Below are 16,324 nucleotides of genomic sequence, written 5' to 3'. Positions count from 1 at the left end.
ATAATGGACAGAAAAATTCATTGACATGATGAGAAAAACGATGATTCTGTGAAGTTATAAGACAAGGTCAAATAAAACATCAAAAAGTTAATGTAATGATTTTATTGAAATATAAGGAATCTGTACCAGACAGAACTAAAATTACTGTTGGATTTGGTACTACCGGGGTTCACATATCGTATATGCCTGTGTTCATCTTTTTTATGCGATTATGGTATAGATAAATCGATCGTCTATAAGTACAGAAAACAATATCGAAGGTACGCGTACAGTCTATCATCAAATATTTTAAACCTAAGAAAGATCATCCTCCTATATCTCCTCCCTTCCACTTTTCTTTCATTTCATTAGCGTGCTTTGTTACCCTTTTCGTTTTTAATCGTTTGCGTCGTGTAACATTTATAACACAAGGGATTCAAGTATCTATGTACATTACATAATGCAATAATCTATAACACACGCAAATTTTTCTTTCACACTTTTCGCACTCATCAGTCGACTAAGTTTTTTGTTGTGTTATTTACAATTTAATTTCTTTTATACAAGACACGCATTGTTTGAATTCGCTCCTTGTTTTTCTTCACACTTCAATTCTTTTAATTTTTTTTAGCTGTACACTTATTACATTTTGCATGTATGAGTCTTATACATTGGGATCTCCAAAGGAGCAAATTCTATTTAAAGATACAAGTTGTCCCATTGTAAAAAGCACTTATTTGTCTGTTTCTTTTTGTAAATAAACTTGTTGTCCCTTTAATTTTACGTCAGTACTCTTCAGAATTATTTAAATTCGTAATTTCATCATCACATGTTTGCTTCTTTGACAAGAAACCTTCATATTATGTATATATAGTGTATTTTTTATAAAATAAAATCAATATATAATTGATTCAATGGGACATCCTGCATACATACATTTTAATACTATAATACTAAGAATTCAAAATTCTAAAATTATTAAAACTGATGTCAATAAATAAGCAACATGTATGATTAGTACTTTTTTTCCAAGGGGGTATGTATATTAATTACCTACATATCACGGATTTACTGGTTCTGAAAGTGCATATAAAGAAATGCACAGAATGTAAGTAGTTACAAAACAATTACGTCTGAAGATATAGTTGTCTACGCTTGGTAAGACAAAAAATTTGGTCAGCAAGTTTCATTAATCTTAATCTCGTTTACAAATTTCAATAACAATATAGGTAAAGTGAACTCAAGAGACATACAATCGAAACGCTGAGATATGCTCGAAGACTTATCCACAACTACCAAAGATCGATCGATCAGTTTATCGCGCCAACCTAGTATTGTAAGAAATGCATGTATCTTTTACTTTTTTCTTTTTCAACTGTATGCGTTTTGAAAAAAGAGCCCGTGTAGTCATTCTATTGCGTATTTTCAATAGAAAAAAGGAACTAACTGTGCTTTTCAGTATAATTTTGCTCATTTCATTGCACTATAAAGCAGGAAAATGGTTATGTCCGATCTTGATACTATGATACCAAGATAAAAGTTTTTCATTAAAAATTATTAATTTTTAGGAACTCGCGCAAATAATAAGAACCTATCGTCAACTTGTATTAAGCGATAAAAATACCCATTCAAGCTTCTAAACCACCCCCTACTGACTTTCTGTACTTTAATAACTGTTATTATCCGGTCCACTCTCTCTCTTTCTCTCTCTCTTTCTCTCTCTCTGTCTGTCTCTCTTTCTAAACCTGCAATAATATTGCTCAACCTCCATACTTTTCTACCGTATATCGTACTCTTTTTTTTTCATCTTTATTTTTCAGCAAATCTATTAACTACCAAGCGTTCTATACGTTTGTTTTGAGGTCTCGATCAATTTGAAAATTTTGCATGACCTCAAAGTTACCTTACTTCGTACGTTATATCTTCGCTATACCCAATAATTTTTCTCTCGAATAAGTGCATCCTTAACCCGAGCATCGCTGCAACAAAAATACAAAAAGAAACGATGCAAAAAAGATTACGTATAATTTTTTTGTCCTTTTTTATTTATATATATATATTTTTTTTTTGAAAAAAACGAAAGTGCGCGTGTTTGGATCACTTCAAAAATGTATCGCTCGCTGTCAATCAATCAATAACACACTCATTCCTTCTATGTCACTGACACAATCAGCCAGTGCTTTAGTGCGAAAATAATTTATATATACAAGCTTTGAGACATCGAAACATTAACACGTGGCTCTGCAGCGTGAGCACTTCACTGATAGACGTCGGTCTTGGGATCACGCTCGCGGAAGAAACCCTTCTCAGTCTTGCACTCGCGGATGGTGACGGTCTTCAGGTTGACAGTTACGTCTGTGATGAAGACCTGATCGGCCACGGGGTTGCGCGCTCGCCAGTAATCGGTGCCGGGACTCATCAACGGTACGTACACTGTATCCGCTTTGATATCAGCTTTCATTGGCGTCTTATTGCTGATATTGTTGTTGTTATTGTTGTTATTGGTGATGTTATTATTGATGTTATTATTATTGTTGTTGTTGTTAGTAGGGCTGTGATGTCCATTAAGGGTTGGGGCGTTTAACCTGTTATTATTGGTATAGGCATCTGTAGGAATGGGGGATTTGTGACCGTTGGCATCGACACTCACTGGGCCGTTTACAACCGGCTTGTCCTTTTCCGAACTCTTGTGCTCGTGGTGTTTCTTTTTGGTGAATGCCGCTTGAGGTTCGAGGGGAGTATCGATTTGAGGAGATAGTGGCGCACGAGGAAGTGAAGGTGGCGGTCCGCGAGGCACGTCTGCCTCGGGTCGCTTCTTGTCCTGGACAGCTGGAGCCGGTGTGGTCGGAACTGCGGGAAGCGGCTCCTCGGGAGTCGATTTGACGTTCGAAGATGACGGCCGTCTGCCGTTAACCTTGTGATTCTAGAAATCAAGAGGAACTCGGTCAATTATTTTATTGGCAAACTGTTAGCGTACTAGCAGCGTTATACAGTAGTATTACGCCTAAATAGCAAAGGCGAGTACGATACAGGTATTCAGAGCTTAACTACTAATTGTAATACAGATAAATAAAGCTTTACAACAACGTAAAACAATGATAATTGTCAAAACAAGACCAAAAACATAAAACTAATAATTTTTCGTTGCAGATATTTCCATTTAATGATCTAACCAAATTATTTAATTGAAAGACTTAGTCAATCAAATGATTTAAAAGATACAAGTATCGAACTAGTGATGAAAGTTGTACACGGTGCAAATAGACAGAATTAGTGAATAGTCACAAGAAAATGAACAAATTACATAAAAATACGATAAATGAACCGACAGGCTTTAAGAAAAATAAGAGAGAAGACAAAGAAAATGAAAAGCAACAAAAATTTGGCGAGGAAAAAGATATAAATGACAAAAAATAAAGCAGAGAAGCCATAGCAAGCCATGGTATTATAAAAATCACGATTACTTACATGATAGGTCGGGGTATTTCCTTTGAGAGGAAGTAGCCGTGGAACCTTGTTGGGTGGGCTACTCGTGGTGATGGTAACGCCAATTTTGCCTGATTCCTTGCTAAGCACTTCGGCTTTGCGTTTGGTACCGGCAGGTTCGCGCCTGGGCAACGGTATATCGACACTACTGCTGGAGTCGTCCGAGTCGCCACCGAACGCCGAGTCGTTGGCATTCTCGTGGCCATCGAGCGAGCTTGCCAAAGTGTCCTCGTCTACGTCAGCAGGCGCTCGACTATTTGCGTGCCTCGACGCTGTTATAGTTTCGTCAATTGTGGTATGACCCTCATCTTGACTGTCATCACCCGCGGGTTCATCCCCACCAGGCTCTTCCTCTACTACTAGGTTGGCGAGTACTTGCTCCTGTAAGAAATTCATCGTATCAATGTATGCTTCTTCTTAAATCTTACACGTCTTTGCTATTGTAGTTTGCTCTTTCGAAAAAGTCCCGACTTATAATTTTCTACTCGTCAATGTCAATCAGCAGTAGTTGAAGAAAAAAAATTGACGGAAGAGTAATGACGGCATTTCCGAGTAAAATCGTTTATTAGTTCCTCTTAAATAATTTCCACCATCGATTCAGCGATCGTGCGCTAGAAGAGCTACGATAAAACAATGAAATAGGCGACTCGAAGTTTCACAGGAGTGTATAATCGTTTTCTTTGATACAGGTAATTGGCAATAAAAGTACAAGACTTACGCTGTATCTGGTGTCCCTTCGCCTGGGCCTTCTGCTAGGGAAGTCGCCGCCCTTTTGACTCGCCTCGTAGAGCTCGATCAGCCTCGCATCCAGAATATTTTCCTCTGGCTCCCACGTATTATATCTGAAAGGAATTGAATTTGACGTTACGAGCACTGGATGCAAAGCAGAGGCATAGCCACTATTGCAATTGGGTGTAACTCACTTTTTACTCCAGCCTTTCCATTTCACGTAATACTCGACCTTGCCCTGCAACAGGAAAAGACAAGAGAATCCCATTACAAGCGGAAACAGAGTCACAAAACACCGCTCCACTCTCTCGCTCTTTCGCATCGCGCAAGAACAATCGTCCTCCCCGCACAGGAAGCAGCCCGCGAGTGGAAGAAAGAGATAAAAAGAAGTCGGACAGGACCTCGTCAGTTTTACGACCTAGTCAGCCAAGGCATTAGTCGTCAGTGATTTGAACGCCGCGGCGGAGAAACAGAAGAAAAAAAAAACAGGCAAGAAGGACCCCTTGAGGAAGAGTCGATTTCGAGGATCATCGGAGTCAGCGCGTACAGCGCGACCGACACGCACAATGGCCTTGGCAAATCGTAAACCGATTCTTTTTCGGGCTTTATTGCCACTTGCGAACGCGCGGTGGCGGAGACACGTCGCGCCGGCGTAATTATGAAGAGCGACCAGTTTTATGGAGTGATTATGGAGTGGCGCGCGTTCCGCGTAGTTTGCATTTTTACGAGGGAGCGCCGACGCCGCCGCCGCCAGCGCTTCCTCTTTATTTATTACGTCGACTGATTTATTCGCCGGCGCGCGACTTTACGGCCAGAGAAATGCCGACGTCCGTTCGTGTCCAGAGAGACACCTGTACGATTCGTCATTATTTTACATTGGCATCGCGCAAGTACCTCGCTCAATTCTCGCCTTCGGGATGCTCTTACGATCCATCCTATGCAAGTGATTTTATGGGCTTCCCCCCCTTTGTACAAGTGCTGCGGACGAGCAAAACTTTTCGGAACGATGGACTCTTCCGAATCATTCAATTGTGCGTCAACGCAGAACTTTCATTTACCCTTGAGTTTTTTTTCTCCAAAAGTTCATGAGTCATTCCGCGTACAACTCAGCACAACAATCTCATATCCAAGCGAAACAAACTGTCACGGTAATGAATTTGTGGCACGGGAGCTCATTAAAAAATTAATTCCCAATGAGGGAGAGCACGTTCATTTCAAGAAAGCTATATCATCGATAATGCTCTCCACTAGATACTTCCTCGTTACTAGTCTAATTCGAACTGAAACGTTGCTAATAAAAGTACGCAACGCGATTACGTTCGATTTACGTTAAGAGACTAACAGCCAGCGACATGCACGCAGCGGAACGACAAAAACACGCATATCAACGAATCGAGTACGCGTCGGTTTTGGATTGTTGTCATCAGCTGTTGGGGGGGGGGGGGGGGGGGGGCACGCACGAACAGTAGCCGGCACCCGGTCGCAATTGTGCACGCTCACGCGTACTCTCGTAAGATATGTGGGTCGCTCTCGGTGAAATCCGCGTCGAACTGTCGACTTTTCCCGGCTGCGTTTTCCAGCGAGCATCAAGCGCAGAGAACAACGAAAAGAAGAAAGTTGCATTCGCGGAGCTGTCTCTCTCTCTCACGTCGGGCGAGGGAGCCCCGCGGGAAAAATCCGCTGGCTTTCCTTTCTCTCTCTCTTTCTCTGTTGCACATGCCAGTGCTGAGGCGGTTTTCCGATCCCCCGGATTTCGTCGAGCTGCCGCCGCGCGTGAAAAGACAGGGGAGAGGCGCGCACGCGGAAACCCAACTCTCCATCCGCTCTTCTTCCTTGTTTTTTTTCCTCAAGCCGGCGCGCGCAGCTAACTACGCGCGCTCTTTTCTCTCTCCTCTCTCTTTCCACGGCTGTCCTCGTAGCAGGTACGCGCTGCGTTTTATGCTTTTTCAGTGCTCGCTCTCTCACTCGAGACCCGTGTTCGCGCTGGTGACGATTGTTTACGGAGCCGGGATGCCGTCGACATCACGGGCAGCACCGCGGCAGCTTGGCTTGAGCTGCAAACTGGTCGAGTGGGTTGGGTTAGGAACCGATTAAGGTTGGCATTTGGAAGAGCGAGGTCCGCTACTTTTTATGATAACACGAGAGCTGCGCTACAGATTTTCATCGCCAGGTGAGAGCTCACGATCGGAGTTTGTCGCGCTGCCGGAGAGAAAATTCACTTTGCCGATGTCGCCCGGAACCCCCGAATCCAACCGGATCAGATTATTCCGCGGAATCGTTTGCACAGGCGACGACGACTTGCTGTCGCACTCGGGCTGATGAGTGCTCGCGATTCAGCCGAGAAAGCGGCGGCACTTGGGAAACGCGCATGCGTCTCGATTAATAATGCCTAATTGAAATAGGCGGACGACGGTCATCGTGTTCGTCGGGGAGCTGCATTCGGCCGGGCCGCTTCGATCGAGCGGCGTGAATAGCTTTGCACAAACGACGAGCTGATTGCATAAAGGTATTCAAATGAAGGAGCCTCGCGAATCTGTCGGGCTGAAGTCGAAGCGAGTTTCGTCGCCGCATCCACTCGTAGGTCATCATGCGTTTCTCAGCATCGCCCGAGCGCCACTGGCTCGAGAGTGGCTACGACGAAAAGACTCGTCGGGACACGTATTGGCAACCCTCCCCGCGAACAAAGTTGCGGCTCGAAGCGAAAAGAAGCCGCTGGCAGCAGTTCAACTAGAGGCGTGCGAATGAGAAACAAGTTGGCGGCGAGTAACAGTATCTCGTCCGTTGATACACTTTTCTATAAAAGAAAGGAAGGAAGCGAGCGGGGCACAGCTTGGGTTCGCTCGCGAACGAGAGCGTGCAATAGAAAGGTTCGGGGCGATACGCGCCGCCGCGAGCCGGGAGGAGGGGCAACGAAGGAAGGGGGCGTTGGTCAACGGAAAAAGCGAGGGAAGGAGAGGGGGCTGGGGCACGGAGCCGCGGGCGAATTAGTGTGAGTTGCAATCACTGACAGGGCGGTCTCGGCTGTGTGGGTGTGGCGCATGCGCACGAATCGCAGAGAGCTCCTGTGCGGTGTCGCCATCGCGCGGCGGCTCGCGCAAGCTGCCAAAACATCATCATTCCTTCGTTGGCAGCGTCTGCACACGGAGCTCTCTGTGGCTCGCTCTGCGCGCAGCACGGGCCTTTAACTTACTCGCTTCTCGCGCTTCTTCGTGATCCTCTCGGCCGCGTAGATCCGGTCGCTCGGGTCCATGATACCGTTGCCAGCTGTGTCGCCGCTGTCCTTGCTCAGTGCCTTATTGGCCGAGAACAGCTTGGCTATGATCTTTCGCTTGATACGATTAATCTGGCTGTTGTTGTTGTTAGCGGTAGTATTGTTGTTATTGTTGATATTGGCGGTAGACTGCTGGAGCAGTTGCACCGACTCTTCGCAAGCTCTCTTGACCTTGATCCTTTCGGACGAACGGTGCGTGACGTCGTAGTCGTCCAAGATCGAGGACGACGACGACGCGAGCAGCTGCGACCCAGTTGCTGCGCAAACAGCAGCACCACCACCACCTCCTCCCCCTCGGTGCTTGTCGGCGGGGCGCCTTTGCGAAATCGTCGTTGCTGGCTGGGCGACTGTGCCGGAACTCACTGCCGCCTCGCGAAGAGCGGCAGCTATGGTTTCCAGCACGGACCAAGGCCTCGTCGCAGAGGGGATGGGAAAACGACAACTATGTCACACTTAACTTAAAACTTAACTGACAACTTGCACTCGCTGTCACACACGTGTCGTTGTTGTTATTGTTGTCGTCGAATGCAGCGCACACGCACGCACTCGCACACACTAGCACTCGCGTGTCGTCGTCTATTTACGCGACGAGAAAAACAACTTCTTGCGATCGAGAGAGAGAGAGAGAGAGAGAGAGAGAGAGAGAGCACGAGGTCGTGGTCGACGTTTTCCGGCAAGTTAGTAGCGCTCTCACCGGCTACGCCGGCTGCTGCTGTTGTCGATTTCACTATGTGTGCTCTGCGCGTGTGACGTCAGCACTCACTCACAAACCAATTTTACTCTTGTTTCTCAGTGGAGCCGTGCGCGTTCGCGACGTGCCCCTGAGTAAACACCAAACATGGCCGTCCTCGCCGTCGCTGTCGCACACCACGATCCTTCCGTCTCGGAACGACAACTCACTGGCGATGCACTTTTTCACACTGCGACAACACTTTGCCCGTTTGAGGTTAGGGACCGCTGCCGCCGTCTGCTGCGACTGGATTTCGGAGCAGTAAGCCGCTGCTCTCTCCCTTCTCTCACGATTGGCACAACGTGACACTTGACTCACGTTAACATCAGTCACATTCTCCGGTTCGAGGCCGACTGAAGACGCGCGCGCATTCTCGCTACACTGCTGCTGCTGCGCCTCTCTACCCCCTCCGCGAGTCTTTCCGTCTCGCTCGCACTCGTGGCCTCAGATGCGAGCGCCCCTCGCTCGCGCTCCCCTTGGACTCGTCCGACCCATACGTGGGCTCGGTCTGGTGGGGATTGTGGAGGGGAGCACGGCACAGCACAGCACACAGCTCGAGGAAACACGCTCCGTGCGCTGCTAGCGAGTCCGTGTTTTTAATGCGTACGTACAGCAGCGCCGTCCTCGGCACACCGTCGAGTTTCTTGCTTAGCACTGTGTTGGTAGTTGAGGAAGCACGTATGTGTGCGCCTGTGTAGCGTCGCTGAAAGCAGCGCGCGCACAGCACGGCCGTTTTCGCTCTCTGCGCCGCCGCCGCCGCTCGCTATCCGATCCGTGTGTACGTGTCTGTATACAGATATATTGGTGCGCGAGCGCGAGAAAGACAGAGCGAGCGACGGAGATGGATGCACGAGATATAGCGCAGCGTTGCCAAGTCTCAGGTGCCCTGTTCTTCTCGATTCCGCCTCAATGCTAATCCGCGTAATCTCGCCGCTTCGCACACCAACTGCCGGCGCACTGGCGCGCTCACACACTCGCGCGTTCTCGCTCGAACCGCCACAAAGACACGTAGCCTCGCGGACCTGGCACTTGGCTAGGGTGAACGTGAAAAGCGTGTCGATCGACTGTGCACTCGGACGTGGCAACGTCGCCCGTTCGCTATATAGCGAAGCAGCCAGCAGCACAGCAGTCGACTTGGGTTCTGTGTTTAGTTCCCGCGATTACTACAGCTGACAGCAACCGGGCTCTGGCAAAACACACCGTTATCAGCGATGTCCACAGCTGCACTGGAGCGATCAGCACTCGACGAATCCACAACTGGACGCACAGTCCAGGGAGCGCCTTGACGGAGACTACGAAGCAGTCGAGAGCAAGATAGCACTCAACTGGTGCGGCGTCCTCTGCTCTCGCGGCACTGAGCCGCGTAGCGTCGTCGAGAACTTGCTGGCATCGGCGAGAAGCGTATGCCCAAGTACCAAGCCGCCTGCTGATTGGCTGCTCGCCAGCCACGGCATCGCCATTTGCCGGGGCGCCGGTACGCGAGCCAATGCCGAGGCTGTAACGTCCCACGCCGCTACCCTCACTACCGGCGCTATAGGCGTGTCGCCGCGGGTTCCCCTTGCACCGCCGCCGCGCTCGACGCCACCACAAGCAAGAACACCACCATTGTACGTGTGAGCCAGCATGCTACCGCGGACGCCGAGCGAGAAATTGCCGCCGCTCTTTGTGCACCAGCGCGAACGCTGCTTGCTGGCACACTGTCGCACGCCAGGATAGCAGCGGCTCACGCGAACAGAGGAATAGGAGAGGCCGAGCGGAGAGAAAGGAAGGCCTCGTGAGACAGGATCAACAGATTACGAGTGCACTGAGAATCGCGGCGGCGGCGGCGGCGGCGTCTGTCGCGAGATTGCCGCGGCTTAGCGTTCGATCGTGGCCGATGCGTTAGCTTCGCTGCGCCCAGCGCCAAGCAAGTTTCTCGCGTGCAGCTTGCACCGGCGGCCGGAACGCGGGCCAAATTTAAAGTACAACTGCGCCGCTGGTCGGCCGGCTCTTGCCAGGCTTATTTCGCTTGTTTGTCAACAAGCCGCGGTCGACGTACCGCGCTGCACGATTCATCTTGCTATTTTATTGTTACAAGTTTGAAGACGAGCTTGGCGGCTCTTTCGTTGACTCTGCGATTCCGAGAATGGAACCATTGGCACCGCGCAACTGTTCGCTGATACCGACTCGCCTTTGAGCGTTTACAAGCGTCGGCGGCGATGCGCTTCTTTGGGCGAACAGTTTCTACAAATTTGATGACTCGGCATCGCGCGCGATCACATGCTGACGATGCTGGAGTTAAACCAAGTATTATAAGAAAAATGTAGCCCCGCGCGAATTGGAAGTCGGCACTGGAATGCGATCGCCGAGTTATAAACAGACCGGGATAGCATACAGGTTTCTTCGAGAATTCAACCTAACCGCGCAGACTTTATGAATGTTTGATCGATCGAAAGTGTACGTTAACGAACGCACCAGCACCACTTGAACTGAACAAGTAAAAATATACGCGTTTCTGTATGATGGACCTACCATCCAGAAAGGGTGATTTTAGCAACTTATATGGTTTAGTTTCTAGATGATGGATATAACAACAAAGATTTTCCCCGTGCGCTCATAGCGAATGCCGGCTAATAATTTTTTTATATGTCAGAGACCGCAAAAGTATTTTCATGGAAAAGTCTAAAACTTTCAATGTTTTGACCTTGTATATTTCGACATGAGTGAATAGCATGGATTGAACCAAACTACCTCCAATTTTAGCACAAAGATGGATCGTTAATTTCTCATCTCGCGCTAGTTAAACAGTCTTCCTTTGGAGCTGCTCAAAATTATTAAAAAGTAATATACGACAATTCGTGATCCAAACAATTCGGTGCGTACGACAGATCGTCATTTTATCGAAATAGTCCTTATCAACGTTATAACTATCACGAATACAGGAATTGAACTTCCCTGTTCGTAGAATTAGAATTTTCATAGATATTATATTTGCCAACATGTTAAGGTGTATTAAAAATATCGTCAACGGTTTTCTATGCCGAATAACCAACTGCACGAAGCGAAGGTAAACTTCAGATGGGATGGGCTGTGAAATTTTCGGATTTCCGCGATGGCTTTTATATATGTCTGTGAAATTCGTCCAGAAAAGCCTTATATGTTTTCTATTTTGCTTTTCAGAAAACATGTGTTTTAACATTTAAAATTTTCATACTTGTTATTTCCATCGTCAGAACTGTTATTTTCTGTGCAATGCGTGATGACGAATGAGAAGTACAATAAAACTAAAACGCCAATCGCATAATTCACTTTCGCATTTTTCAATGATTTGCAATTGCCAAATTATTGCATGCGTTTAATTACGACCTTTACGTATGTAGATCGGATAAGAAGCAACTTCGAAGCTACATCAATTTTCAATTAGAACAAGTGTGATTGAGAAAGTTCATTCACGACAATGTCTTCATACTTTTATTCTTATGCAAAGAGTTACAGCAATTCTAAACATTTCAACATTGGTCCAAGCGTCCATTGAAAACTATTAATTTTCAAATATGTATACATATACATGGTATAACGGAAAAATCGGTAACCAAATAAGTAAGCGGAATGGAAGCCTGCAATGAAGCTTTCATATACACTGAACGGAGAAATAACAAGAAGGATGTCAGCGCTACCTAATCACCAATCTTCAAAACTCGGAGAGACAGATGGTCTTCATAATCCAGAACGTGCACGTAATATATGAAAAAAGTATCGTATCCATCTTATATGCTTATAATCTCTAGGTGTGAATATTAATATTTGAAAAATTACCATGTAAAATTAAGGGAGGCTTCTTTCGGTCGCCGTTTCGGCTACTCTAATACGATAATTTTAGAAAATTACGCGTATTAATAGACATCAAAAGCATTAATTTAATACGTTAATGATATTATTTAAGGCGGCTGTCATCGCTTTAAAGATTTAGTTGAATATACTAAAGCTTATACATTATTAATAAATTGCCTTAATAGTACATTACGATACAAGTGCGGGAAAGTAGATTCTGGTCTCGTGTGGCGTTTACACCCGAGCGAAGCGAGGGTGGAAGGGGACACGAGACGAGAAACTCTTTCCCGAACATGTGCCGTACCGTATTTTTTGATACGACGTGTGGAAAGTGCGATTTTCAACGCACGTTTTACTGCCGAGCGTGCGGGAAAGACGCACTTTGCGCACGGAGTGTCGAAAATATTATTTTTATGATGATTTAAAAATCTTTATACAAGGTATCAAATTGAAGCTATGATATAATGCTGTAACTATAATCACGTTTATAAATTCTTACAAGTAGATTCAAACTTGAACTATGCGAGCGAACAAAGCTCAGCCTTAACTTTAGTGAATTTACACACTAGTTTAATACCTGCAACTAGAGATCAAAGGCATACGAGTTGTTTCTGACAATATTTTCAGATATTGTGGGCTACTGGAGGCGAATTTAACTTTTGAAATTGTTTTCGATTTCATTAGTTATAATGTTCTACACATGAAATAGACCGGCAAAGCTAATTTTTTGGCCGTCTGTGTGGATCGTGATACGCCCTGGTAGAAATTTTATGAAAAATCCGCTAAAAATAATTCATAGAACATAACGAAATGCAAAAGATTTTTTCATAAAATACCATATTTCGCATACAAAAACTTTATGCATTGTGAATACACTAAAACCTTTACGAATTATGATTTAATGAATTTTAGAACAATGATAATGTGGCGTAGGAACTAAATAAGTGTGATGGAGCAAATTTGACGTAGTAGTACAAAATTTTTTTCAGAATAAATCGTATTTTTAATCACCGGAAACATTAGCATGTTTACACAGTTGCGCGGTTCATTGTATCACCTGTTTCCATTCACTTTATCGAAAAAGTTGGTTTAGTCATCTCATAATAACACAAAAACTCGATTTATGTATCATAGGAAATAAAAGTGTGCAATGACGAAACAATATTTTATACACACACGTCAATGTGGCCAACTGGGTTGGAATGTTAAATAATTATAATTATCGAGTTTTCCGAGTTAAGTGCAATGTTTGTACACTATAATATGTTTCCATCGCACTTTTCTCGGAAAGCCCAATGTATATAACTATTTGGAAAAATATTTTGCGAATCGAATATGTATTTCGATACAAGCGCGCAAATAGAACTTAATTTTGAACTATTGTAAAATATAGAGAAATAATTCAAATAATTAAGAATTTTTGGCGAGCGCAACTGTAATTGGCGTTCTCTTAGATGTCTCTAGCGATTGATGAAGTAATCAGAGATTTGTTAATAAGTGCAAAGAATGATGATCGGGCAAAAGCCTTGCACACCATATATCTTACAATTACGACGTGACGTTGCTCGCCATACGCTTTACGCTGTATTCTGCGAGCAATAACGAGTATCAGCGTGCCACAGCGACACTTTCGGGAAACGAAGCGAATCGCAACAACAACAACAACAACAACAACAACAACAACAACAACAACAACAACTACAACAACAAATAATAATTAAAAGAAACAAACGGGCTCGAGAAGCGCGCGGCTCTGTCGTCGGTCGACTGGCACTTGAAAATATGCAAAATCCTTGTAACAGATAGCCGATTGTGTATGAACGGCGCGCTTTACATACTGACACTTCGCTTATGAATCAGCTGGCACAAAAGCGCGCCCGAGAGAGCGGGCCGCGCGTTATAATGCGCGCGCGCACGTATGCGTGATTCATGAGCTTGAAGCTGGCGCGCGCGCGCGCTCTCGCGCAAATTAAAAGCTGCGAGAGGCCGACGAGCGAGAGCCGCAATTAGTTTTCTTTTCTCATGCCGTAAATTTCGCGCTGCTTTAATTACTCACTCGCGACGCCAGTGTCCAGGTGGGAGGGCAAGCGGTAACCGCGCGGGCGCGTCGCCTTTCGAGGAGGAAAGCGTGGCGCGCCACCGAATTATCGGTACAAGGCGACACGAGCCAGGAATTTTTTCTTATCTCGCCAATAAATTACCGCCACGGCGTTACACAGACGCGCAGCAAGCAGTGATTTATGACTGCCAAATTGAATCATATTTTTTTCCGCTAATTGGCTTCACGTTTCAATAAAAACCACGTGTTTGCAATGTATGAGCCTGCCTATCAATCAACTCGAGTGTATATATAGCCAATGATCGATTGATTGGTAGCAATTTTCAAAGTTATTAGTCAGAGAGCACGGATAGAGTAATAATCATTTCATTAGTTGCAATTGATGACGGTTATGCTAATAGCGCGCCGGCTCGCAAGATTTATTGTCGTGGCACACATAGAAAGCGTTCGATTCAGATCGCACGGTCGCGCATAAATACACACTTCTAACGTATCTTTTTTGCGGACAATTTTTTGCCAGCAACTGCAGCCATGCGCGCACGTACCAGAATTACCGGAATCCATCTTACGAGCGACGATGTTCACGTGACCAGCGGAGAGATATTTTACAGGTGTGACTGATAAATGGCGCAAAAAGAGAGCGCTACGAGCCACGGCTGCGCGCGCGCAAGATCTAGAATTAATTTCACAGCTCGGTAGGCATACAGCGTTGACGCATTGCGTTATGCCTCATAGGCGCGCGCGCGGAGATGTGGAAATATAGCGTTAGGAAACGTAATTAGAAGTTCGCCGGAGAGCGAAAAGGAGAAGAAAAGGCTGCTGCGGGTTTTTAAGCCGACGCGGCTTCGGCTGCTGCCGCGCGTGCAGTGCGTAACATTCTAGTCGAGCGGCGAAGATTCAAGAGAGCCGCGGTCTATCTTAAAATAGCAGCGCGACGACGACCACGACGGACCAGACGGCGGCGGCGGTGTATCGGTCGCGCAGTATAGCGCTTCGGTATCCGAATCGTCACGCAACAATGCATGCGACGACCTCGAACTTTGAGGCGCGACCGTATTATGCCCGAGTTAAATCGCGCCAACGGAGAGAAAGAGAGTCCACCTTTGCCGAGTGCCACCTTTCGTGCCGCGCGACAGTTCAATAAACTTTGCCAAGAGCTCGTGTGCCTTTACTTATCTTGCAAATGCACCGCGTGACAAGTTTTCCGAAATTTTGATAAAGTACTACGCGTTCAAGTGGAAACTCTGCTGGAAGATATTGTTCTCCTTTGTCTCCGTAATATTTTTTCTTGCCAAAAAGAAAGAGGTTACTTTATCCGACACGCTATATATATAAGCCCGGATTTTCCGTTGTGTCACATATGTTTCAATTAAAATATCGAGCATAGGCGTTTTCAACATGGACAAACAAGTACGCTGTTTTACTCACAAATCAATATCAAAATGTCCGCTCTGTAATATTCATAAGAAAATGTCTCGGTTTTCTGGGAAATCGCGTATACGCATATAGAATACCGTGGTATACATCATTAAATAACTCAAAGACGTTGGATTAACTTGTGATAACATCGTATTATAGCGTTTAAAGCGCGCTTCGCGCGTAGATTACAGATTGCGTTGAGCTACGCTCAAGCAAGCTCGATTCCTAACGATTCTACACTTTCAAATTACCATCTGAAAAGAAATTCGCTCTGCCGAAATTTCATTCTTTCAGCCTTTTTCTTTTTTCAAGTTCAAGCTTTCTTTGTCATTTAATGGATATCACGGCTAAAAATGTCGCATAATAATACTTGCTCTTTTCTTTTTTCTTTCATTTCAATAAGATTCTTCATATTTATCAGTCTTACACATCATATTGTCGAAGAAATATCATAGAATTTAAACCGACACTCCGCGTATTTATGTTGTATTTTTTAAACCCTTTACTCTGGCATACTTTTCAAACAATCAAGTTCCCTCTGGATTGATCTTTTATCTGTAGATAGTTTATCGATCAACACAAGTCATTGAAATTTCTGGAAGATTTTATACTTTTGTATGTTAATATGTATATCTTTTATAAATACGAATGGGTTACCTTCGAAAATAGTCAATGCTTCGCGGTAAAAACAACGTATTGACAGTTGTTCTCCTATTTTACTCGTATATTCGTTATGAAGTACACATTCACAGTAGTGATTTTAATAATAAGGTAATGATGAATATCGATTGTAAAAGCATAGCGTAGCAATCAGTTGCAATGTCCAAGTCAAAAAAAAACA

At 45.2% G+C, this 16,324-nt stretch overlaps 1 protein-coding gene across 1 annotated transcript; it reads right to left on the bottom strand.

Annotated features, from left to right (window-relative positions):
• Positions 1–1,549: 1,549 nt before the first annotated feature.
• Positions 1,550–9,538, bottom strand: LOC131664510 (polycomb group protein Pc-like). Its single transcript, XM_058935670.1, has 5 exons — positions 7,385–9,538; positions 4,389–4,432; positions 4,184–4,307; positions 3,448–3,846; positions 1,550–2,902 (listed from the first exon to the last, which is right to left on the bottom strand). The coding sequence occupies exons 1-5, from the start codon at positions 7,442–7,444 to the stop codon at positions 2,237–2,239; spliced, it is 1,293 nt and encodes a 430-aa protein (XP_058791653.1). The 5' UTR covers positions 7,445–9,538; the 3' UTR covers positions 1,550–2,236.
• Positions 9,539–16,324: the final 6,786 nt, after the last annotated feature.

This window comes from Phymastichus coffea, unplaced genomic scaffold, assembly GCF_024137745.1.
Source record: "Phymastichus coffea isolate CEN01 unplaced genomic scaffold, Cenicafe_Pcof_1.1 PCOF00044, whole genome shotgun sequence".
NCBI classification, from domain to species: Eukaryota; Metazoa; Arthropoda; class Insecta; order Hymenoptera; family Eulophidae; genus Phymastichus; species Phymastichus coffea.
This window is presented reverse-complemented; position numbering and strand designations above follow the sequence as displayed.